At 37.1% G+C, this 26,401-nt stretch overlaps 1 protein-coding gene across 1 annotated transcript in view; it reads right to left on the bottom strand.

Moving 5' to 3' along the window:
• The window catches only part of LOC135227198 (nucleolar protein 4), a 95,469-nt gene that overhangs the window by 52,355 nt on the left and 16,713 nt on the right, over window positions 1-26,401 (bottom strand). The window contains exon 3 of the mRNA XM_010586783.3: window positions 16,669-16,782. Within this exon, the coding sequence (XP_010585085.2) occupies window positions 16,669-16,782 (114 nt within the window). The remainder of the gene's footprint in view (window positions 1-16,668; window positions 16,783-26,401) is intronic.

Genomic DNA, 26,401 nt, shown 5'->3' with positions numbered 1-26,401 from the left:
TGGACAGTAGCACTCATGAATAATTGGTTTCCTCCTCATCATTAGGAGGCACTTATTAGCTACCTAATCATAGGTGGCCGCGATTAGGGGATACGGACAGAATAGGTATACGTGAACCACTGGGCTCTGTAAGAGCTTTGGCTCTAAAGCAGAAAAAAGCATTTTCAATCCTGAGAGTATTTCCACCTTATACCTAATGTTTGTTATTATGACAACTAAATCTATATAGTATTCTCATCATATGCTTAATATTTATTATCAATACAACTAAATAAAATAATTAGGAAAAAGATTGATAACTTTTTTTTAAAGAACAAATTTTGTGTGTGTGCGTGCCTGTATATGTGTGAAGCACTCACTACCTGTTTTTGCAGTGACGTCATAATGAGGTATATATGTATATATTTTCCACATTCACGGGACAGCAAAGGTTCTTTTTATTTATTAGGGCTAATATTCACTTTCTTCCTTTTTAATTCCACTTCCAATGTTTATACTCTTTAGATGTATCGGCAATTTCAGATGACTAGCATTTCTTCATATTTTGAGATAAAATTTCATCTTATGTAAGAGTTTATCTGTGGTCTGCACAGAAAGAGACCAGCCTCCTGATGTTAAAATTCATGAAATTTAAAATACATAAATAAACGAGTAGATATATCAGCTATACCTCAAAATCTTAAATGAATAAAATTCAAAGATATTAAAAACATGCTTTTATTCCATGTAAATAGACTGGGCTCGAAGCTATTTATTTATTTTGCATTTGTAGATACACACTGAATTCTGTGCCTTCCATACTTCTGTTGGTAAATTCTTATTAGTTATAATAAATTCTTAGTAGTTTTAATTCATGTGCATAGCGTCATACACACATTCTTCAAAAAAAAAAAAATAAGATACAAAAACTTGTGTTATCACACCATAATGAACATAGCTTTTCCTTGGACTTCCAGAATTTGTCCTCCTTTCTTTTGATAGCTTTACCTGATTTTTCTCTCCCACTATCATTCCATATGTTTTGCAGAGCTGACTCCACTCTGGCCCCAAACTGAGCCTGTGACCTATACACACTCTATTTCCCTGGCCTCAGCAACTGCATTAGGGATGAATGTGTAATTCAATCATAGTCAAGGGGGAAGATGGATGGCTGGCGCTGCTGCAGCCATATTGCTACCACGAAGGCTAACCCATCTGAGAACAGAAACAACAAAGATGGAGCAGAGCTAAGGCATCTCCAAGAGAGGTCCTGTTGACATTAATAAGACACTCAGTCAACCACATATAACCCTGCCCAACCACTGGAAGTTTTCATTTAACTGAGCTAATAAATTCCCTTTTTGCTTAAACCATTTTATTACTAAATTTTCTAACAATTTTAAAATAAGAGATGCCAATGTGCTACATCTCCCAATCCTGGACACCGCCCTCCTTCCGTAGCTTTCAATCATCGTTGAGTGCCCCATCACTCTCTCCTAGTACACCTCTAAATTTAAAATAAAAATAAAGTTAAGCCTTGTTGGAAGTTTCATTGATTACCCAATGAACGAAATGTTTTTAAAATTATCTGATGTAAGTTATTTCTAATAAAACAGTTAGACTTTCCGCCTCTAAATGCGCACTCATTGGGTACTTTCATATCTAGCACTTAGTCTTTCAAGCTGCAGACTGTACTACTGAGACTTACTCAGTTGTATCTCAATGACTTAAAAAAGCAAATGTTCTTGAACTTTTTCCAGGACAAATAACAGAGGAGAGCATTCCCCCTAAGATATAGTATATGTAATCAGATCAGATAGACCCTAAATTTTTATGCTATTGAAGTGAATATATTTTATGTTTTTAAATATGTTTTCTTTGGCCCTGGTGGCACAGAGGTTAAGAGCTCGGTTGCTAGCCAAAAGGTTGGCAGTTCGAATCCATCAGCTGCTCCTCGGACATCCTATGGGGCAGTTCTACTCTGTCCTATAGGGTCAATAGGGGTCGGAATCAGTGACGGCAACAGATTAATTATAATAATAAACTAAATCTTTAATGTTTACCTATTCTTGGGTCCAGTCAAATTGTGTTTTCAAGGCTTTTGGGAAACTCCCTGCATTTACCACCTGATTCATTCCTAACTCTCCCAGTTCACAGTCTTGATTCTTGATGTATTCAATTTCATGTATTATATATCCATTCTTTTGTAATTTCCGAAATGCTGGTTTGAAATTACTATAGAGCCAATATATTATATTAGTCTTCTTCAAGCTTTAAGCAGAAATAAAATATTACTATCCAGATGGTATTTCCCTTTTTACTTAGTAACAGCATCATTTTTATTTTCATCAGCTCTATAAGAAAATACAAATAATTAAATGTAAAATTTATGACAACTCAAAAGAAACGGGAAGCTTAGGGTGGTGGAATAATTTGGAAAAGGACAGCAAAAACGGTAGCATAACTTGAAGAACATAAGCAATGTCGCTGAAATTGCTGATACATAGAAATTGTTGATATCGTGTATCTTTGGCTGTGTATACTTTCACCAAAATAAAACAATTAACTTAAAAAAAGTACATTTTGTCAATTGCTCCTAAGACTGGAAGTACATATTGACTGGGGAAAAAAAAATACCCTCATGGGTTTGGGTGTATTAATGTGTTTTTGTCTTCCTTTTCTGATGCTTATTGCATAACTCCCTAAGGTCATAGTTTAGAATATACTTAGAAATTCCATAAGGTCATGATTTAAAGCATACAAGTTCTCTTTGATCATACCAATTACTAAGGTATTTACTCTTCTTTTTGTTTGTTTAGGCAGAATCATCTTAGACTATCATATATCTTATCATTGGAATACAAATCATTTTTGTTTTGCTAAAAATTGTGCATTTATGAGCAGTTTTGTGAGTGTTTAAAGATTATGCATCATTAATCATTATAACTGATTATAGAACATGATTTTATGATAATCTGTATCTTAGCGCCTCCATTAGGACTTCCGTTTTGGCAGGACACATTCACATTAATGTCAAACTTAGCCTACTAAAACAGAAGCAATATTTTAAAAACACAAATGACTACCCCAGTAATGATCCCAAAGCCTTTGTTGCATATTGACAGATAGCTTCTCCTTTATGTGTATATAATGTATTTGCATATCTGTACAACTTTTTAGGTAAAACTTTAAATAGCTATCTTTTGTGTAAGACAGAGAAAAAAGTGCACACATTTATTTGTGAATAAGCAAAGAGTAAAGATCAAAATTATTTATTTGCTTAGTATAGGCACAGCTCACATAGTTTTTAAAAAAGAAAAAGCTACATCCAGTTTATAACATCTAAACCTTTCTTTTGTGAACATCAATATTTAAAATGTCTCCTCTCCAAGGAACAATACCCTAGATACATGGTATATAGGTATGATGAATGGTGTGGCAAATTGTCTAAAGACATATAATTACCATTGCTTTTAAACATAGATTTCTTAAGAAATGAATATTTAAAAATTAGATAAGACTCAAATGAAGAAGAAAGTTGGTCACCACTAAGAAACAGGAAGGATGTACATACTTGTATATTAATGTTCAAATGTATTGCATTTAGGGTAGAACTCCCCCCCAGAGCCTGCTGTAACACTTGTATCAAGCTGCTGTATTCAGCCTGCTGCTATGACAACTATCCAGGGGCAAATGTCAGGTCAGCTCCCAGTATCTGTGTCTCAGGTGTAATTGCTTTGTCCGAAACCTAATAGCTGCCTTCTTTTTCTCACTGAACAGTGAAAAGCAACAGTGCCCCAAGAACTAAACGTGGAGATAGTCTTCACCTGTCTGCTCCCAGCATACACTCTTGGTTCCTATCATATTGTATGTGTGATTTTTCGCATTTTGGCCCTGATGTTGTGTTGACTAGGATGCCAGACAACATTCTAAATTGCAGCATTTGTTCTAATGAGTACCTCTCTGATTTGCCACATTTTACTATTTGCAGGCTTGAGCTTTCCTATTGCGTTAGCAGGCATCTCATTAGAAGGCTCTCTCCGTCCCTAAAATTGAACTTTCATGGAAAAGCTATTACATCAAGCCCACATATGGGTGTTTATTAAGAGTCTACTCTCTTTCCAACATATAACTTTGTTCCTTTGGACAGGAAAGTGATAAAAAGCCAAGGCTGTTTTTTAATCTTATAGAGTGATAAAAATTGTAGAGTCAAACAATATTCCAAGAGACATCTGGAGGCCATTACAATGTTTTCATTGTTAGCTGCCCATCAAACTGGCCCCCTACTCATGGCCTATGCACAGTAGAATGGAATGCTGCTTGTTCCCGTGCCATTACCATGATCGGTTGTGAATCAGACTGTTGTGATCCGTGCGGCTTTCATTAGCTGAGTTTCAGAAGTAGATCATCAGGCCTCTCTTCCCAGTCTGTCTTAGTCTGGAAGCTCCACTGAAACCTGTCCATCATCAGAGCAACAAGCAAGCATCCACCAACAGACAGGTGGTAGCTGTGCTTGAGGTTCATTGGCTGGGAATCAAACCCATGTCTTCCACACAGAATGAGAATACTGCCACGGGACTACCCTGCCTACATACATATATTTTTCCCTAGGATAGACTTTGCTGGATCACATCCTGCCCATCTTCTGTTCCTTAGCCCCTATGCCAGGAGCTACAGATCTAATGCAAGGATTAGTAACCAAACCCAGTTCTAAAGTTTAACTTATGGTCAGTAGGCTTCTGTCATGAAATGAAGATGCACTGATTATATTTTAGAAATATTTCCACTAAAAATGAAAATACGATAATTTTTAAAGAGGGCTAATTCTCAGCTACCTACAATACTTAGCTATGCAGAAACATCCATCTCCCAAGGCACTGGTTCAGTGAGGAATCAACTGTGTGTTTCTTGAGACCAGTGGTCTCATATTTACCAATGAGTCATGTCAAACATCATAAATCTCTGTCTTTAGGAAGCATAGCCCAATTTGTCTAGTTATCATATTAACTAACTTCATAATTTATTCGTGACTATGGCCCAATTTCCCCAATACACATAATATTGCTTCACAGTAACTAATGGGTTTTAAAGTGGGAAGATTAAAGAGAAAAGACAGGGCAAAGGATGAACAAATTATGAGAAATAAATTATAAAAATGAATATATGTGGCATACACCAAACATGCCAGACTCTTCATTTATATGCTAAGCCTAAAAATAATTAGTTTTTAAATAAATAGTATTAACAAAGATGTTGTTTTCATGGAGAACTCAGCAAACGGTATGTTTCCCTGACTTTGGCAACAGAAACTGCCTTAACATATCACGCCAAATTTCTTTGTCTGGATTCAAACCAACTATTCATATCCTGCCATTTATTCACTTGTAATTAATAACATTGTAATTTATTTAATTAACTCGTAATTGTGGGTAACATTGAAAAAATTGGAATTCCAGAATACTTAATGGTGCTCATGCGGAACCTGTACATAGACCCGGAGGTAGTTGTTTGAACAGAACAAGGGGATACTGCATGGTTTAAAATCAGGAAAGGTGTGTGTCAGGGTTGAATACTTTCAACATATTTCTTCAATCTGTATGCTAAGCAAATAATCCAAGAAGCTGAGCTATATGAAAAAGAACGCTGCATCAGGATTGGAGGAAGACTCACTAACTGTGATACGCACATGACAATTTTCTTGCTGAAAATGAAGAGGACTTGAAGTGCTTATTGATAAAGATCAAAGACTACAGCCTTCAGTATGGATTCCACCTTAACATAAAGAAAACAAAAATCCTCACAACTAGACCAATAAAGAACATCATGATAAATGGAGAAAACATTGAAGTTGTCAAGAATTTCATTTTACTTGGATTCACAATCAATGCTCATGGAAGCAGCAGACAAGAAACCAAACGACATATTGCATTGGGCATTACCTACTGCAAAGGACCTCTTAAAAGTGTTAAAAAAGCAAAGATGTCACACTGAGGACTAAGGTGCGCCTGACCCAAGACACGATATTTTCAATCGCTTCAGATGCATGTGAAAGCTGGACAATGAATAAAGAGACTGAAGAAGAATTGATGCATTTGGATTATGGTGTTGGTGAAGAATGTTGAAAATATCACGGGCTGCCAGAAGACAAACAAATGTGTCTTGGAAGAAGTACAGCCAGAATGCTTCTTACAAGCTAGGATGGCCAGACTTGATCTCACATATTTTGGACATGTTATCAGGAGAGATCAGTCCCTGGAAAAAAAAAAAACAAAACATCCTGCTTGGTAAAGTGGAGGGTCAGCAAAAAGGAGGAAGATTCTCAAAGAGATGGACTGACACAGTGGCTGCAACAATGGGCTCAAATATACCAATGACTTTTTTTTTTTTTTATGAGGATGGCACAGGATCTGGCAGTGTTTCATTCTGTTGTATATGGGGTCGCTATGAGTTGGAACCCACTTAATGGCACCTAACAACAACAACACTTAATAACATTTAAGCCAAAGATATACCTAAAAAAAAATAACAAAACAAAAATCACCATTTACTCTACTGGAAGAATTCTCAATAAGACCAGAAAACCATATAGTAAAGGAGAATGAGTGATGGAAAAACAGTAAGGCAGAAATTATAGCTTGTTTCTCAGGTTAACAAAGAAACCTTCTCAGTTTCAGACTTCTCATCCATAAAAAAGGGAAAATATTTGACCTACATGCCTTAGAGTACTATTAAAGAACCAATAAAATTATGTATTGTACATCACTATTCAGACATAAATTAATATATTGTTATAAAAGGAAAATAAGTACAGTAAGGAAAAATTTTAAAAAGAAGTGACCTCATCTCAACTTTTAAAAAAGCAAAATGCATTAGTTGATGAAAATTGTAATGTCAGTTGTGGAGACATCATCAAAAGCAGGCTCTAAGATGAAGATTAGTCATCTTTGTATATAGTTACATTAGCTTAAAATATAGGAATACATTAAACTTTGATTCCCAATTAGCTGAGCTAATGTAGTGGAATGCAAGAGTAAGCATTCTCAAATCACTGTTAGCTTAGAAGTACTCTGTAACCATATGATTATTTTGTAACAGATTAATCTTCATAGCTACTTTTCAATTAGGGTAAAATGTAAATATTGTTGCATTTTTATAGCAGATCTGATATGATAGGTCATAGGGAAAGTCAGTCCTTGCTGTATCAGGACCTCATCTTTACCGTAGTCTCATCTATACACTGTTGTCCATAAATGTTTTCTGTGTGATAAAAATATACATAACACCAAAAAAAAAAAAAAAACCATTGCCGTCGAGTCAATTCCAACTCATAGCCACCCTATAGGACCGAATAGAACTGCCCACAGGGTTTCCAAGGAGCAGCTGGTGGATTCAAACTGCCGACTTTCTGATTAGCAGCCAAATGCTTGCCCACCAGGGCTCCGTATATAACACAGCATTTGCCAGTTCAACAGTTTTTTACATGAACTATTCGTTGACATCGATAACCTTCATCATGTTGTGCAACCATTGCCAGTATCCCTTGACAAATTTTCCATCACCATTAGTGGTTGCTCCATGCTTCCTAAACAATTCCCTCCCCCTTCCCTGCTGCCCCTGGTAACCACTAATAAACTTTGAAGTCCTTAGACTTTGAAGCTTCTTAACAATTTGACATGTCGCTCTTCTTCACCAGCTCTCTCTACAATGTACTTAAAGTACAGATGATTTATTTGGGCATGTAAGATCCCTGCACAATCATGACCAGTCCCCTTCTCCTTCATTTCTTCCCAGGAATCCCAGCGTTCCCTCACAGGAGATCCGCTGTCTTTAATACTGAAGGCTCCAATGTTAGGAAATAATCCATATGTCTAGAATACCATTGTCTAACTTTTCTGCCTGTAAAATCTCCTTCATTCCTTAAGGTCCAGCTCAAATAGCATCTCCCCTAGGAAGCCCTCTCAGTTTCTCCCCGTCAGAGTCAGCAACTCTCTTTTCTGGACTCTTTTCTGTCTGATCACTCCCTTATAATGATATTTCTCATGCTAAATTCACCTATCTTTAATAGAATATGAACTTCTTGAGTTAAGATATTATGTCTTATCTATCTGTAAAGTGGGAATGATTATACTTGCTCAAAAGCCATATTATAAGAATTAAATAATATAGTATATGCAAAAAAAAAAAATCCATTGCCATCAAGTCAATGCTGACTCACAGCAACCCTATAGGACAGAGTAGAACTGCCCCATAGTGTTCCCAAGGAGCAGCTGGTGGATTCAAACTGCCAACCTTTCGGTTAGCAGCCATAGCACTCAACCACTGCACCACCAGGGCTCCATTGTAAAAGCACCATGTAAATTCGAGTCATTCCAGCACTTGGTAAAACTCCCTCCCTACTTGTTCTGTAACCTCTGTAATGAGCAAAATCTCTGCCACACAGTAACTTAGACATATATGTATTTGCTAAATGAAACAACTGTTTTAGGTTCTAATTGTTGAAGCAGTGGTCTCTTATTAATTACAGTCCTTGCATATAGAGATACATAAAATATTTAGAGAAATACCTAGGGTAGTTAAAAAATCATGGAAAAAAAAAGTTTAAAGCTTTTGCCTTCAAAAAGTTACCTTGTCAGAAATCAAATTGGAATTAACTCACATTTTAAGTTCAGCCACAATCTTAGCTAACGCTAATGCTAATATAAATTCTTAAAGCAATTATTTTGCTCACAAAAATACGAACAAAATCCAAGTCAAATATCCTTCTGTACAGAGTAAGTACAAAATTTCGGTATAAGAATTCTAACCGTGTTAAACATGCATTATAGTTATCCATACATGATACTTTACAAATCTAAAACATTTTGATAGGTATTTTTGCTTTTCCTTAGTGTTTTGTTTATAAAATTTATACATGCTTACCAAAATATAATGGAACAGATATAATATTCCATATTTTCATTATTTAAAAATAGAATTATAACCATTTCCAGGTCTTTCTAGCCTAGTAGAGGGATGATGGTAGATTTTTGGTAACGAGAAGGTTTGCAATTAAGTCTCTTGAGACTGGGTTGCTAGTTTGCCTACAATTTAGTGCTCATGAATTTAAGGCTGTGATTCAATATCTACGTGTGCTATCTTTTTCCCATGTAGGAAAAACTTCTGTTCCTTTGGGAGACGATGCTTTACTAAACACTCCCAATGATCCGAGAGACCACGGGACCACAAAGACGGTCAGTATAAACCGGAGTTGTAGCTGCTGCGTCCTCATTGATCTGATGTGTGGGTGCGAGCATCTCATGGCTTTATCCTACTGCTGTAGTAGCCCCATGTTTACACATAAAATGCGTATCATTTTATTATATATTAACCTAGCTACTAGAAAAAAAATGTATATTTATATTAAAATTAAGACATTATATACATGTTTATATTTAAATGGAAACCCTGGTGGCGTAGTGGTTAAGTGCTACGGCTGCTAACCAAGAGGTCAGCAGTTGGACTCCACCAGGTGCTCCTTTGAAACTCTATGGGGCAGTTCTACTCTGTCCTATAGGGTCGCTAGAAGTCAGAATCAACTCGACGGCAATGGGTTTATATATTTAAATTGTATGCATAGATAAAGTATATTAACTATAACTTGCATTCGGGATCTAAAAGTGGAAAATTTCAAAGTACTATAAAAAAAGATGTGTTTTCTGGGGTTAGAAACTAATGGTTTAGATTTAAAGGTTCCTATGTATGGAAACCCTGGTGGTATAGTGATTAAGTGTTACAGCTGCCAACCAAGAGGCTGGCAGTTCAAATCTGCCAGGCGCTCCTTGGAAACTCTATGGGGCAGTTCTACTTTGCCCTGTAGGGTTGCTATGAGTTGGAATCAACTCGATGGCACTGGGGTTTTTACATATTAAAGGAAGCTTTTAATACGCATATGCTTATAAAACAAGTTAAATTTTTTATATCATAGCAATAGGGTAGAAATTAATTCATAGCAATAGGGCAGAAATTAAGGGCATGGATTTTATGTATATTAAGAGCTTTAAATACCTTCTTATATTTTGACCCAGTAATTTCACTTCTCGTAATTTGCCCTAGAGAAATAATCACCAAGGCATCCTTTTCCCATGCCATTTATGCTAGAAAAAGTGGAATCAACATACAATAATCTCTGGGAAGCCTACACGATGTAGTATTAAGCAGCTTTTTAAAATAATGTTTAGAAGATCATATGTACAAAGGCAGGATACAATGAGAATGTCACACTGTTTTGTTTAAAAAAAAGTTTGGCATAGAAAAAAATACTAGAAAGAATTATACTATGATGGAATTCCTAGTAAATTTTATTTCTTCTTTAAAAATTTCTTTATTTCCCAAGTTATCAAAAATAAGCCTGTACGACTCAAAAGGTCTAAAATGTAACAATAAATATATTTATAAAAGCACAGTGATTATAACAAAGAGTGACTCCATCACTGAGCTCAATTCAGGTCTTGGGAAAGTTACTTAACTGCACTAAGCCTCAGGATCCACTCTATCAAAATCAGGGGGATTACCAAAAACAGGCTTGTAAAACATCCTGCACAGCGCTGCATGCTAATATTTCCGCCATTGCTCTTCTTCTTAATATTATTATTAATGAGGAAAACAAGGCCCATTACAGTAAACTGACTTGCTGAAGTACAGTCTGTCTACCTCAAAAAGTTTAAAATTGTACATGTTACCCAGGAAATAGAACATATTCCAAGAACCACCCTAGATGGGACTTCATTCTTCTTACATGGTATATTTTCACCTTTGGACAAAAGGGCCATGACAAAACATAAGTTGAAAGACTCAAAGTTATAGGCTTTCTCGAAAATTTTATATATTAAAAAGGAAACTGCTAGGAATAGAGTGAAAAGCTGAGGATGGGTGAGGATAGGGGCAAGGGGATGGAGCCTGAAGACCACAGAAATAGGTTGCAAGACATATCTCAGGTACTACCCCAAAGTTTAAATTTAAGATAAAAGTCAATTGAAAAATGTTGCTTTAAAAAAAAAAAAAAAGAGGTTGCTTTAAGTTATGTGTTTGTTAAAGTTTGTAAATGTTACCAAAAAGACACAAAACTACAGAATGACAGATGAAAGGCTGCCTGTCTCAAAAAAGTTTGTCCTACATCACTACATTTTCAACTTTTGTACCTAAAATTACATTTATTTTGGTATTATGCTCACTTGTTATTACCCTAAGAGGGCAAAGAAAAACCATGAAGAAATAGAGGCTACAACGAATTCACCACTATGGAGGAAAAAACAGTGGCAAGGAACTATGGGCTTACTAAATATTTTTAGGTCCTGGACAAAATAGATTTATTCTGGCTTACCAGCAATCATTACTTTTTTAACTTAACAATATATCAGTTTTCAGTACTTTTTTCTACTTCCACACCTTTTATTATGTCATAATGAGCTACACTACATGCCATGCCCCCCCAACTATGCTCTTTTCAATAAAGTCAAATTTGTCACATCACAGCCTACCATTGATTTCCCATCAGTCCTTAAAATGTAACCCGTAGCTGTTGAGTCGATTCAACTCATAGCAACTCTATAGGACAGAGTAGAACTGCTCCATAGAGATTCCAAGGAACAGCTGGTGGATTTCAACTGCCAACTTTGTGGTTGGCAGCCGAACTCTCAACCATTGTACCACCAGGGCTCTGTCCTCAAAACCCAAACCAAACCCAAACACATTGCTGTTGAGTTGATTCTGACTCATAGCAACCCTAAATGACAGAGTAGAACTGCCCCATAGGGTTCCCAAGGAGCAGCTGGTGGATTTAAACTGCTGACCTTTTGGTTAGCACCCAAGCTCTTTAACCACTACGCTACCAGGGCTCGCTGCAAAACCCATCACTCAGCACTCAAGCCAATTTCTTCTTCATGAGGGCAGTGTCTGCCGTGCTGCCACTGGGGAAGACAAGCCCCTGACCACTGGTTTTATGTAGTCCCCTCTGTGGAACTACAAACTCACTTAACTGGAACAGCTGGGGAGAGAGAAATGAAACCGAAGAAACCCTCACATTATTTTGAAATGTTCTCTGTTAATCAGGTAGCAGGCCTAGGAACAAAACGTATATCATCCCTCTCAAATAGCAAAAAGGGTACACCGAAGGGAAATAAACCACCAACCAGTGGCTGGTTCTAACCTCTCTTACTTTCTGACTCTGTCTCTTTCGTTGAATGAATTGTGATGAAGAACAGTGAGATATTGTTTTTAAATTGATAAAAGATGAGATGATATTGAAATAAAGATACAGAAAAAAACAAAACTTTGAGCTATATCATTAAATGACAAAAATGAAGTCTGACTTTGTCCGTCTTTTCTGAATTTTCAAAGTGAGGCTGAATTTCCTAGATAACAATAACAAGTCCAGATTTCCAAGTTATAAGAAAAGGAATGCTGAGTATACTTTCTAGTTCAGCAGGGAGTAACCTCATTTCTGTGAAATGTGATCCCTGATGAAGCAGTTGGCACCTGTCCTTGCCACTGGCTTGCTCCAGGGCTGAGGCTGCATAACAACAAGGCTCCCCTGGACCGTGATACAAGGTGGACACATGAAATAAAGTATTTGACACATCCGCAAAACCTTTCATGTTCCTATCTCAAAAAAAAAAAAAAAAAGGAGTGCTATAAAACCCAATTAAGTCATAAAGCTTCATAAACTCTGAAGGGCATACATAACAATAGCTCTACATGTGGCTACCCTCTGGCAGCAGGCAGTCAGATGTGTGTCTTACCAGAACCCAGCTTTTCAACTGTCCACTTTGTGAACTTTCATGCACCCACAGAAAATTAGGGGCACAAATGAAGATACTCTGAGTCACTGGCCATTTCTAAGAATTGGGAGTAGGGATAAAAATGCACATGAAAAAGGATGGTAAACCCAGTGCCGTCATTGCCAAAACCCAAAAGAACTCTGGCTGTGTCTACTTAGGCAAAAAGCATTTAGATCCAATTAAGGAAGAGTTCCTTCCACTCCATTCCATGCTTTGCTGGGAAGTCAGACCACTTGGTGATGGCCTTTGCGTGGCATACCAAATGAAATCCATAACATTCAGGGTAAGAGGAAAGCTTAGCTATTTTTGAAATATTAATTATAAACACTAAATCAGAGTGCCCGGAGCATAATCAGTTCCCCAGATGAAGTAAAGAACTTTGGGAAGTTTGTAACCTTTTTCAGACTAATATCCAGACAAAAATTTCCTACTTGGAGTAACTTGCCTACTGGGGAACCTGGTTTGCTAGTTAAGGTACAGTGCAAAATCTTTGTGAATAAAACAGATAATTTTCCAGCAAAACAACACACTCTCAGAAATACTGTGACCAGAGTCAGAGACGATATGAGTCCTAAGAGTTTGTTCCAGGACATGTAATTCCTCTGGGAACATAATCATTGAAAAGGCAAGATAAGGAAAGATCTCAAGTGTCACCCTCACATAATGAAAGCTCTTGCCCTGACTTGCTCACGTACTGGGCAACTCCAGCTTCTGGAAGCCTCAGTTTCCTCATATGTAAAGTAGAGTAATAATACCTTACCGTCATGTTGCTGCTGGGAATGGTAAACGAAAAAACATTTGTAAAGTGCCTAATAGGTTTCCAATCAATCATACAATATATTATTATTATTTCTTCATTGTTGTTAAGTGCCATCAATCCAACTCCTAGCGACCCTTTAGGACAGATTAGAACTGCCCCATGGGGTTTCCTAGGCTGTAATCTGTGGCAGCGGGTCACCAGGTCTCTTCTCCCAAAGAGCGGCTGGTGGGTTTGAACCACGACCTTTTGGTTAGCAGCTGAGCGCGTAACAATTATGCAGCCAAGACTCCTTTTCATTTTTTTTTCTTTATCCCGCATAAATCCCAAACCTCCTAAACTCTTTTAGCCCCTAGAAAGCCATTCCTATGTAGGGGTGATAATGGGCATCCCCTATTACCAGGTGACAGAGCTTTGCCACAAATGACCACTGTTTATGAGGCACGAAAAAATAAGAAAGCAGTTAATAGCAGAAGTAGGGTCAAGGATCGTTGGTCCCCCAACTCATCCAGTCCCTACCCTGAGGGCAGTAGGGAGGACAGTATTAGGGAGTCCTTCTCCCCATTATTGCTAAGCTTTTTCTTCAATGGGAAATTGAAGGAAGCAAATCTGGGCTCAACTTAAAATACTTCAAAACGATTATGGCTTTAACAGTAGTACAGGGATATATCTATCACTAGATGTGGTGATTTTCCTAGCACTAGAGAGATTTTAGTTTTTTTTTAGAGAGATTCTAGCAGACACTGAATTTAGTATACCTTTAGCATATATAAATATAAAAATATACAATATATGAGATACACTATGCTTTAATTTGCATCTCATTAAATCCTCGTAATAACTCTATAAATTTGGCATTTGATATTTGTATCCTGCATTTAACAGATTTGACTGATAATGATTAAGTGATTGGATCAATTATAATGGCATTACCAGCTTTGAGGGATATTGCACAGAGTGATACTGTAGGTAGCCCATAACATGAATCAGTTATACTATGACTGACCCTATAAATTACCGGTACAGTGCAGGAATATTCTAGAGTGTATTGTAGACTACTCATACAAAACCCGAGGCCGTCGAGTCAATTCCGACTTAAAGCGACCGTATAGAACATTGTAGAACTGCTCCACAGGGTTTCCAAGGAGCAGCTGGTGAATTCAAACTGCCAACCTTTCAGTTAGCAGCCAGACACTTAACCACTGGTGCCATCAGGGCTCTGGCTAAATGACCAACAGCAGAGCCCTTTCAATCTCCCAGGATTCTCCTATCCCAATTTCTAGAATTATTTTTTTCTCTAATGGACTTTTAGTTTCATCCCAAAACTCCTATATCTAATATAGCATCATTACTACTTCTTTCCAGTTTTACCGATACCAGTTTAGTGATGAAAACCTAGGATATCACTCAAAATCTTCTCTTCTCAGCGAAATTTATTGATATTTACTATATGCCAGGCAAAATACTAAGTTCATAACATGAGTCTGTCATTTAATTCTCATAACAACACTATAGGATTAGTACTGTTATTCTTGTTGTCTTGCATACAATGAGACAGAAGCACAGAGAGCTGAAATGGTTGTTGAAGATCACACAACTAGTAAGGTTAGAGCTGAGAATCAACTCCAAAATGTGCAGTTTTAATCACTATACTACATGGTATTGCATACAATGGTATAATTCATCTAAAGTAAAATAAATTTTATAGTTATCCTAATGATATAAGCCTCAACAAAGGACATATATATGTGAATAAATAATGGTGGCAAATAATGATCAGCAAATTCAAAAATTGGCATTTTTATATACTTTTTATCCCAGGCTAATGCTGTATTTTTATTTAACTAAGGGCTTCATTTTCTTAATTGTTTAGAGTTATTAGCATATGGCATTTTCACAATGGATGTGTAAAACTAAAAGCTGGTGCCATTCCAAAACATTTTGAAATTTGTAAGCCCAGAATGGAAAAAGGTGGTTGGGTGGCGCAAATGGTTAAAGGTTAGCGGAAAGGTTAGTGGTCTGAAGCCTCCCAGAGGGGCCTCAGATGATAGGCCTGGCCATCTGCTTCCAAAAGACCCCAGACTTAAAAAGCCCACGGAGCGCAGTTCTACAATGCACACATGGGGCCCCCAGGAGTCAGAATCGACTCAACAGCAACTAACAACACAACGACAAAGAATAGAACATTTTTTCTTTTCCCTTTGGATCCCCAAATCGGCATAAGTCAATTACTCTCCACTCGTCCGAACCTCAGTGAGAAATAGGAAGCACCTCATTTGTTGAAAAAATAATTAAGAAATCAGGAGACAGCATACTTTATGTATAACATATTATAATGTAGTTCTTTATTATGGCAAATTAAGAAAGGGGTAGAGAGAAAAAGAAAACAGAGAAAGAAAGACATTCAATAGATGAGAGGGGAGACAGAAAAATATGGATTAACCAAGTGAAAGACTAAATGAAACACCACTGAACCAAATAAATGAAATAGCAGTGAAGAAAACACAAAAAATACACCCAACCACACCACACAGATAGATACCTTTAAAAAACAGAAAGATGATACCTAATAAGTGATTAAATAATGAAGAAGGCTTGCCTACACATGGAATTCCATAATGTTATATCTCCATTTAACTGGGTGGGTATATCTCCATTTTAAGGCTTTTGAGACTTCCAAAGACATGTTATGTTTTCACCACTCCCAGCTTCATCTACTGGCATTTGGCAGTAGACCAGTAGAAATTAGAGAGAGGTTCAATTTCATTCAAAATTAATAGGATTGGTCAATCATTATCATAAATGACTAGGTAAATTTACAAAATTGTTTCAAACAATCAGAACCTTTTATTTAAATAAATGATCAGCCTTTAAACTGGATATTAAGCATAATTATAAGTTATTAATTTTACAATTGCCCATTTGTCATTTTTTTGATCTTCATTGATCACAAGATCATGAATTTTTCAAATTCAAATTCCTATACTAAAGGCACAAAAATGACATCCGAGTGTTCTTTAAATCCACTTCAGAATTTTTGCTCTTCTGCATAAATTAACTTAAATTAATTGTAATTGCTATAGCTGGTACACATCAGACTCTAAGATTCCTTGGTACCTGTTGTCTGTCCAGGCGCATCCGCTTGGCGGCATTTCTACTCTCGCTCTCACAGGCTGAAGCCAAGATACTCTCTGCAACTGCTGAAGTAAGGTGGGAAGGAATAGGTCGAGACTAAAAAAGAAGAGAAAAAAACATGAAAAAATGATTAACAGTATCATTAACGGACCAATGCTATTCTCAGAAGAGCTCACAGGACCACCACCACTTGTGGGAGTATCCATTCATTTCAACTGAACTTACTTCAATAGAGGAAGGAAATGGAAATTGTAAAATGAAAAATGAAAACTAGTTAGAGGTTACAGCTGTAGTCGCTACAAAAATCCATCATTCACCCCACAACTCTGTTAAGTATTTAGTCTTGGCCATTAAGCTGGAGTTTGAACAGGCAGTGGATTTTGCAAATAAAACAAAACCATTAATCATTTTATGACATATGACAGTGCTTTTTTAAACTTCAACACAAGAAAACAAAAACAAGTGACAGGGCCAAGACGTAACTGTAGAAAGCAACAGACACTCAGACCATGTCAGAAAGTTCTAAATGAAATATTATGAATATTTACAGTGTAAGTTGTGAGGTAACTGATGTGACTAAAATGCTTTAAAAAAAAAAGGTAACTGCTTTATCAAACTAAGAACTCTCAGTTCTAAGACAATTTTGAAACACCAAAAGTTTAATGTTTTAGATGTGAAGTGTGTGTGTGTTTGTGTGTGTCGTATGTGCATTTGCCTGTGTCTGAGCCTGGGCGGTGCAAACAAATGTTTTGTTCCTTTTTCTAAAATATCAGTTAATATTATTAGTTCAATAGGTACATATTAGAATCCATCTTCGATGTAGCCCACATGGAAATTAATTAATCCTCCAACTAAGCTCTAATTAACTACAAATTGTTTGCGACTCTCCATATCATTTGTGATAATCATACAAAAGTTTTCTATTATTTCTGCCATAATGACATGCAAAATCATCTAACTGATACATGAAGCACCTAATGACATTGAGCATTTTTTAATTAAGAGAAGCAAATGAAGATTAAAAGTGACATGAAAATTAAATGAGATGAGTTAGCAAAATGATACGAAATTGCAAAATCAAAGTACCTTTTGGGAAGCTAGCATACATGTAGTGGCATTGCCACCTTATAGGTTTATTCAAAGTCTCTGTCCAAAATATGAACGAATGTTATTTATTAGAAACCTCAAAACTAATAGAGATCTTTAAATATTTTTTGTAGATGAACTGGAACATTCTTTTACTGTACCTAATTCATTTTGCTAACTCTGACATGTAAAACAAAATCAAAATGTGCTTTTGCAAGTTCAAATGATATTTATGTCTGAAACAATATCCTAGGCCAGCTAAGTACAGACTAGGGTGCTTTCACAGACACTCCTCAGTGGAATTTTTGTAGCACAGAGAGACAGATGCTGACGCTGCGTCAACTAGGAAGCAATTTCTGCAACTGCCTCAGCAGACTTCCTCACTGCTTTCACCTCTAAAGCAGTCTCCGGAAGCAAAAAACGTAGTTAATGTATAGGGTACAGTCCTCACCTGTTAACCCTGTGAGATGTCTGAAATGAGGGTTACACAGCTTTGACAATAAAGCAACTCTACTCATCTCTTGGACCCCTGGTGGCACAATGGTTAAGAGCTTGGCTGTTAACCAGGAAGTCAGCAGTTCGAATTCACCAGCTGCTCCTTAGAAGTCCTATTAGGCAGTTCTACTCTTTCCTACAGAGTCACTATGAGTTGGAATCGGCTTGATGGCAACGGGTATGGTGTTTGGCTTTACTCATCTCTTGGAGACTATCAGGATATTTGAAATGTTATTTTTGTAAAAGAAAAAGAAGAAAGAGGTCAGGGAGGTGGCAAGGGAAAATGCAAGAGGAGGATGCGAGAAGGAAATTAGATAGGTAGGACTGTGCTTTGGGAACAGAGAAGAGGATCAAATGAGCTAAACCTAAAAAAAAAAAAGTAATAAAGATGTAAATATAATTTCAAAATTCATGTTACTCCTTTATTTCATTTTCTACTTCACCAATATAAATAGGTAGCCTAGTTCAGAACAAAATATTAAGCTACAAAATAGATGTCTCATTAAAATGTGGTCACAGCATGCTTCAAAATTATAATCTATAAAAAAATAAATTTTTTTTTTTTTTTTTTTGAAATTAGGTACACATTGACATCTGTTACGGACTAAATTGTATTCTTCAAAATTTATGTGGAAGACCTAACCCCCAGTATCTGTGAAGATGACCTTGTTTGGAAAAAGGGTCTTTAAAGATGTTATCAGTGAGTGAAGTTAACATGAGGTCATATCAGAGTAGGGTGGGTCCTAATGCAATCTTAGTGAGGTCCTGTAAAAGAGACACAGAGACACAGACAGAGGGAAGGTGGCCATGTGACAAGGAAGTTATGATGCAGCTGCAAGAACGCCTGAGGCTACCAGAAGCTGGGAAACCCTGGTGGCGTAGTGGTTAAGAGCTACATCTACTAACCTAAAGGTCAGCAATTCGAATCCACAGGCGCTCCTTGGAAACTCTATGGGGCAGTTCTACTCTGTCCTACAGGGTCGCTATGAGTTGGAATCAACTTGACTGCAACGGGTTTGGTTTTTTTTTTTTTTTTACCAGACGTTGGAAGAGACAGACAGGCTTTTCCCCAAGAGCCTTGGAGAGAACATGGCCCTGCCAACACCCCGAATTTGGACTAATGGACTCCAGAATTGTGGAACAATAAATTTCTATTCTTATAAGCCACTCGGTTTGTAAGAATTTGTCATGGCAGGCCTAGGAAACTAATATAGTTTCTGGTACAGGGAAGTGGGGTGCTGATGTAACAAATACCTAGAAATGTGGAGTGGTTTTGGAATTGGGTAATGGGTAGAGACTAGAAGAGTTTTGAGGTACTTCACAGGAAAAGCTTAGATTACCTTGAAGAGACTGTTAGTAGAATTATGGACATTAAAGGCAATTCTGGTGAAGGCTAAAAAAGGAAGTGAGTAGAACTGAAGAGAAATTTCTGTTGTATTAGAGAGTACATATATTGTCATGAACAGAATGTTGCTAGAAATGTGGACACTAAATGTGCTTCTCGTGAGGCTTTAAAAGTGAATGATGAACATGTTATTGTACACTGGATTTCCTTGCTGTAAAGTAGCAAAGAACTTGCCTGAATTATGTTAGAATGTTTTGTGGAAAGAAGACTTTGTAAGTGCTAAACTTGGTATTTAGATAAGGAGATTTCTAGACAAAATGTGGAAGATGCAATCTGGTTTCTCCGTTTTGCTTATAGTAAAATGTGGGAAGAAAGATAAATTGAGGAATGAACTGGGCAAAAAGAGATAGAACTTAAAAATTTGGAAAATCTTAGCCTATCCATGTTGTAAAAATGGAGGAAGCATGCTCCAGAGAGAACATCAGCAGCAGGCTGGACAACTCTTTGCTAAAGATATTATGTGGTGACTTATGGAATCATCAACCATCTCTGCAGAAATGCTGCCAGCTTAAACTGAAAGGGCCAAAGACAGGATAAAATGAAAGAAGGCTGTTGGACTGCTGGGATTCTACAGGCAGGAAACTAACTAATGGAACTTTTTGGTTATGAGTATCTTCTACACTTTCTCCTCACTTATTGATATGGTTAGGTTCCAAAGACCAGGTCATTATGTGAAGCTGGTGATATGTGAAAATAGAGGGTGACCACATCAGGTCACAAAGGTGGAGAATGACTACATCATTACATAACTGCCAAATTATATCATTACATAACTGCTAAACCACTGAGAATCATGGCCCAGCCAAGTTGACACATAACCTTAACCATCGCAGCCAGCATTACTCTTGCCTTGCAACTTGGTGTTCATTACTGCCACACATATGTTGTAAATGCATGGAATAGTTGGACGGCAGATTTTTTCCTATCATTGTAAATGCAAAATGTCAGGTAATGAGATAGTCAAAAAGTGAGGAGGTATACTGTCCTTCAAGAAAAGGTAACAGTAGCCCAAGGGGCAGGGACACTGCCTCCTTGGTTCCAGAGGGCAGGGTCACCTCCTTGATTCCCAGGGGTGGGGCCATTACCCTGGTAGGTCAGGAGAATAAGCCTACCACCCAGGTGGGCCCAGAAGGTGGATTATTATTCAGAGGACTTGAAATTTAGTGGAATTTGCTCTGTGGTGTTTCAGACTTGCTTGGAACCCGTTACTCCTTTTCTTTCTCCAATTTCTCCGTTTAGGCAGGGTAATGTCAATCCTATGCCTGTTCCACCATTGTATTTTGGAAGCAGATAACATATATTTTAGATTTCACAGGTCCGTAGATATTTTGTCCAAGAATGAAACATACACAGAGTCTCACCCATACTTTATTTAGATCATTCATTTAGAAGATGAGATTTTAGACTTAGAGTTGATGCTGGAATATGTTAAGACTTTTGGGGATGGTGGGATGGGGTGAATGTATTTTTAATGTGGGAAGGACATGAATTGAATTGCATTCCCAAGTTGTATTCACCAAAATTCACGGTGATGTACTAACCCCAGATACTTGTTTGTTAGCGTGATTTTGTTTGGAAACAGGGCCTTTGAATATGTTAGCAGTGGAGTCATATTGTAGTATGATGTCTACAGAATGGTGGACCATAAAATAGGGCAAGAGACACGGTAAGGCAGGCAGAGGGAAGAAGGCATGTGATGATGGCGTTACATAGCAGCTACAAGCCGAGGAACACCTGGGGCTTCCAGAAGCTGGGAGAGACTAGAAAAGATCTTTCCTAAGAGACTTTGGAGAGAACATGGCCCTGTTGGCATCCTCAATTTGTACTACTAACTTCCAGGACTATGAGATGATAAATTCCTGTCTCATATGTCACCCAATTTGTGGTTATGGCAGGCCTAGAAATTAATAAAACATCCATCTCAATTGAGTTAATTTTTTAATGGAAATGTGTTATAGGGAAAATGGGAAGCATTAGAACATTCCATTGCAAAAGAAGAAAAAATATTTATTTGATTGTAGTTAGCATTATTCAATGGGAGAGAGAGCCCACACCTTTATAAGACTACATTATTAGACCATTTATCTGGTTCCAGGGGCTGAATTAACAAAATGTAGATATAATATCAGCAGCCTCCTTTTTCTTGATTCAATTGTTTATAGCCACATAGGATTCAGAAAGACATATTTCTGTTCTTCATTACCTCTATTTTCCTTTCTTTATCAGGTATCTCCATTCCAAGTTAAAACAAAAACCCACTGTTGTTGAGTTGATTCCAACTCATAGCGACCTTATAGGACAGAGTAGAACTGCCCCATAGGGTTTTCAAGGAGCCAGCTGGTGGATTTGAACTGCTGACCTTTTGGTTAGCAGTCAATCTCTTAACCATTGAGCAACCAGGGTTCCACATTCCAAGTTAGGTGTATATAAAGCTACGGAATTTTATTAAGCTGATTAAATCATAGTAAAATAAGTTCCTTAAACACATAAAAGTTTGTTGAACGGAGAGACGACATTGTAAAATATCCCTTTAATTAAAGTTATTTAGTAGAATTCCAGAACCCTGGTGGCACAGTGTTTAAGAGCTTGGCTGCTAACCAAAAGGTCATCAGTACAAATCCATCAGTCACTCTTTGGAAACCCTATTGGGCAGTTCTTCTCTGTCCTATAGGGTCGCTATGAGTCAGAATCAACCTGACAGCAATGGGTTTGAGTTTTGTTTGGGGGTAGCATTTCTTTTCAAATTAATTTTTAATTTGTAAAACAAAGTGGGAAACTACTTTTACTAGAACAATAAAAAGTGCTATGCATGAAAATTTATGTAATTTCCTTCTTGGACGGAAGGGGAAAGCTAGGGAGAGTTGGGTCTTCCTGAAATGTTTTAAATTGGTCTTCTCTGAAACTAGGATCATATCCTTGTTAAGTAAAACTAGATTTTTTTTTTTTATTAACTTTTATTGAGCTTCAAGTGAACGTTTACAATTCAAGTCAAACTGTCACATATAAGTTTATATACACCTTACTCCGTACTCCCACTTGCTCTCCCCCTAATGAGTCAACCCTTCCAGTCTCTCCTTTTGTGACAATTTTGCCAGCTTCCAACTCTCTCTGTCCTCCCATCCCCCCTCCAGACAGGAGATGCCAACACAGTCTCAAGTGTCCACCTGATATAATTAGCTCACTCTTCATCAGCATCTCTCTCCTACCCACTGTCCAGTCCCTTTCATGTCTGATGAGTTGTCTTCGGGAATGGTTCCTGTCCTGTGCCAACAGAAGGTTTGGGGACCATGACCGCTGGGATTCCTCTAGTCTCAGTCAGACCATTAAGTCTTGTCTTTTTATGAGAATTTGGGGTCTGCATCCCATTGATCTCCTGCTCCCTCAGGTGTTCTCTGTTGTGCTCCCTGTCAGGGCAGTCATCGGTTGTGGCCGAGCACCAACTAGTTCTTCTGTAAAACTAGATTTTTAAAAAGTCACTTGATAACTTAAGATTTCAAGATTTTGCCAAAAAAAAAAAAAAAAATCAACATTAAAATAAAGCAATTATATACTCTTTCCTATTGAGTGGGATAAAAGTAGATGGAAAGATAAAGGATTCAATATTACTGGTAGCTAAATAGTATAATTTTGAAAATAGAGTTGTTCTCGGTTTGTATAGAACCATAATTTGATAACTGGCCATAGAAATCATTCAGTCCAAATTTCTCCTTTAAGGTTTAAACAGAAACCCAGATAGAGTAAGTAATTTGCCAAAGGACAAATAAAGCTAGACCTAGAATCCACGTTTCCTGTCTCCCAATACTTAGTTTTTTCTCTCTCCTATATTCTGTTGTATGCCTAGTACTTTTACATAATTTATCATTAAGAAAATAAAATATTCTAGAAAACATCCTTACATATAAACTGGTGTGCTCAACCAAAAGTGACAGACCTGAGATAGCCCTTTCCATGTTCGTGTTATAATCCCAATAACTGACTCTTGCTCATTGTAGAGATGGGCAGAATGAATGAATAAAATCTGTATTACAGTTTAAGAAATATATATTCATTTTTCAAAGAATTTTACTGTACCACAAATACATAATAAAACATATATCTCCAAATAAAAATCCTGTGCTATCCTAATTTAATTTTTGGATGAATATTAATAACAGTTAACTTGTTTTTTAACTTGTATTGAGTGCTTAGGATGTGTAGGATTTAGTCGGCCAAACAACCCTAAGAGAAAAGGACTTAGACTACTCATATTTTACAGAACAAAAAATTGAAGTTTGGAGGCTTAATATAACTTGCCCAAGATCACACAGCTAAGTATGTGGAAACAGCTGGTTGAAACCTCAGCCTGAGGATAAATTGGGAATTATTCTCATCTTACAACGAAGTCCTCACAGAGGTTAAATGAAGCTAGAGCCCTTAAATACTACACATTCTGGTGCAGAGGTGTCCACTTAAAGCCAATCCCATTTTGCACTTAAGCAAAGAATATATTAAAACCAAACAAAGCAAACCCGTTGTTGTCAAGTCGATTCTGACTCATAGCGACTGCAATATGTTGACACAAGTCAATTTCGACTCATAGCGACCCTATAGGACAGAGTAGAACTGCCCCATAGGGTTTCCAAGGAGTGCCTGGTGGGCTTGAACTGCTGATGTTTTGGTTAGCAGCCGTAGCTCTTAACGACTAGGCCACCAGGGTTTCCAAGGAAACACTGAAATATGTTACCAAAACCAAACCTAGTGCCGTCGAGTTGATTCTGGCTCATAGCGACCCTATAGAGGACGCCTTAAAATGATACTTCTCTTAAAGTGATTTAAATACTCCCAGTATATTTTCCTATTATTTTTTAAAACTCTTTGTCATTAACAGCACAAAAACAAACTGTAACTGTCTAAGTTTTGCCACAAGTTCTGAACTTATGTGTTCTAAATTCATGAAATTTTTAATGCTGGAGCAGCTAGAAATTCTAAGAAATGACTGTACGTGAAAAACAATAAAGCTGAGTTTCATGTTCAAAATGAGAATTCAGGAGCCAGGCAGAGTTCATTCTCACCTGTGAGGCAATCCCACTAAAAATCTGTTTGGTTCTAATATTGATGAGCCAATAATGCCAGCCAATGCTCCCAAGCACACACAGAGCTTAATTATGCTGTGCCTGGTTGTAAGGTATTAAATATGAAAGTCTCTTGCCTGTTTTTTATTTGTACATTTTTGTTTGTTAGTTTGTTTTTCCCCACGATTTGACTTTTGCCTATTTTACAGATGAAAGGTGCTTGTACCAAGATGCTGAGAAGGAAATTAATCAATTTTCCTCTTTATAAAAGCAATTTTATCATAGAAAAATTTTAACTATTTTTAGCATGGGTTCTGTGAATCATCTTCTCCTGCACTCTCATTTCTCACTACATTTGAAAGTAGACAGCTTATTCCAACATCACTGCTTTGCAGTCTTCCTGGCAGATAATTAGCAGACTATAACCCTGGTGGCATAGCGGTTAAGTGCTACAGACGCTAACTAAAAGGTCAGCAGTTCAAATCCACCAGGTACTCCTTGGAAACTATGGGGCAGTTCTACTCTGTCCTACAGGGTCGCTATGAGTTGGAATTGACTCGACAGCAACGGGATTAAGGGCCAGTCATGGATTCCACCAGGGAAGAGTGTGAAGACTTCCTCTTACCTCAGTTAAGAGTGGCCATGTGATAACACAAGAATATTTTGACCAAAAAAAAAAAAATCAAATGCAAAGGATTTTATAATTTATTTTTAAAAAGCACTTCTTCTGTTCGAAAATAGCTTCAGTAAATATACCATTTGGTATCACTTTTAGAAGATTTTAAAATAATGATTTACAAATTTATATGGTCAGACACTTCACATTGGGAAGATTTGCTACCTATTTCTTTCCTTGGATATATGGTAATACTAACCACCCCCCACTAATCGCCTGCTCATAACTAACTGTCAGTTGGGATCTGAGTTGATCTTCCCCCAACACTGTTTTTATGGTAACAATTATGTACGTTCAAATCAGTAGTGGTTGTATCATTAAACAGATGGCTAAACTGCCACACAAGGCCTCTGGGGTTTAAAAAGTCACATTTTAATTGGGGGCTTCAGATGTGATTGCTGCTGGCACAACATAAATGTGTGTTTTCTTATACATGCATGCAAAACTTATCACCACACTGAAAAACTATCTTATTTCTGGGAAAATTATAAACCAGACAACTTTGAAGTACTCTGAACTTTTGCTGTACAGTTGGGATGCTGCAGATTTTTGACAATTAGAAGAAAGTAAAAAACTAAATAAATACATAACTCAAGAATGTAAATTTCTGCCCATTCATTAACGTGGCCATGAGCTCCGTAGACTCTAGTGCTTAAGTATGGGCTCAATCAAGTATTAAACGAGGCCAGATTGGGAGCAACTGTGACATCTACTCCAGATTGTAAGTAGAATGAGCTCTTTCAAGATAATTAAAGTAAATGAATAGTCAGGGTTTAGCTAGAGTCCTAAATTAACCAGGTGGCTTCATTCATCATTGTAAACACGAATGGAATACAGGGACAGTTTAGCAACTGTGTTAGACTAATCTGGATATTTTTCTGTAGGCAGCTACTTGTGTGACAGTTTTTGTTATTTAATCCATGTCTTAGCTAGTTATGCTGCCAGATATTATTATTTCTATTTTTATAAATGAGGAAACTGAAGTTCAGCCAGTAAGTTATA

This window comes from Loxodonta africana, chromosome 11 (assembly GCF_030014295.1).
Source record: "Loxodonta africana isolate mLoxAfr1 chromosome 11, mLoxAfr1.hap2, whole genome shotgun sequence".
In the NCBI taxonomy this organism is placed as follows: domain Eukaryota; kingdom Metazoa; phylum Chordata; class Mammalia; order Proboscidea; family Elephantidae; genus Loxodonta; species Loxodonta africana.
Note: the sequence above shows the minus strand (reverse complement) of the source record. Positions and strands in the feature narration are given on the sequence as shown.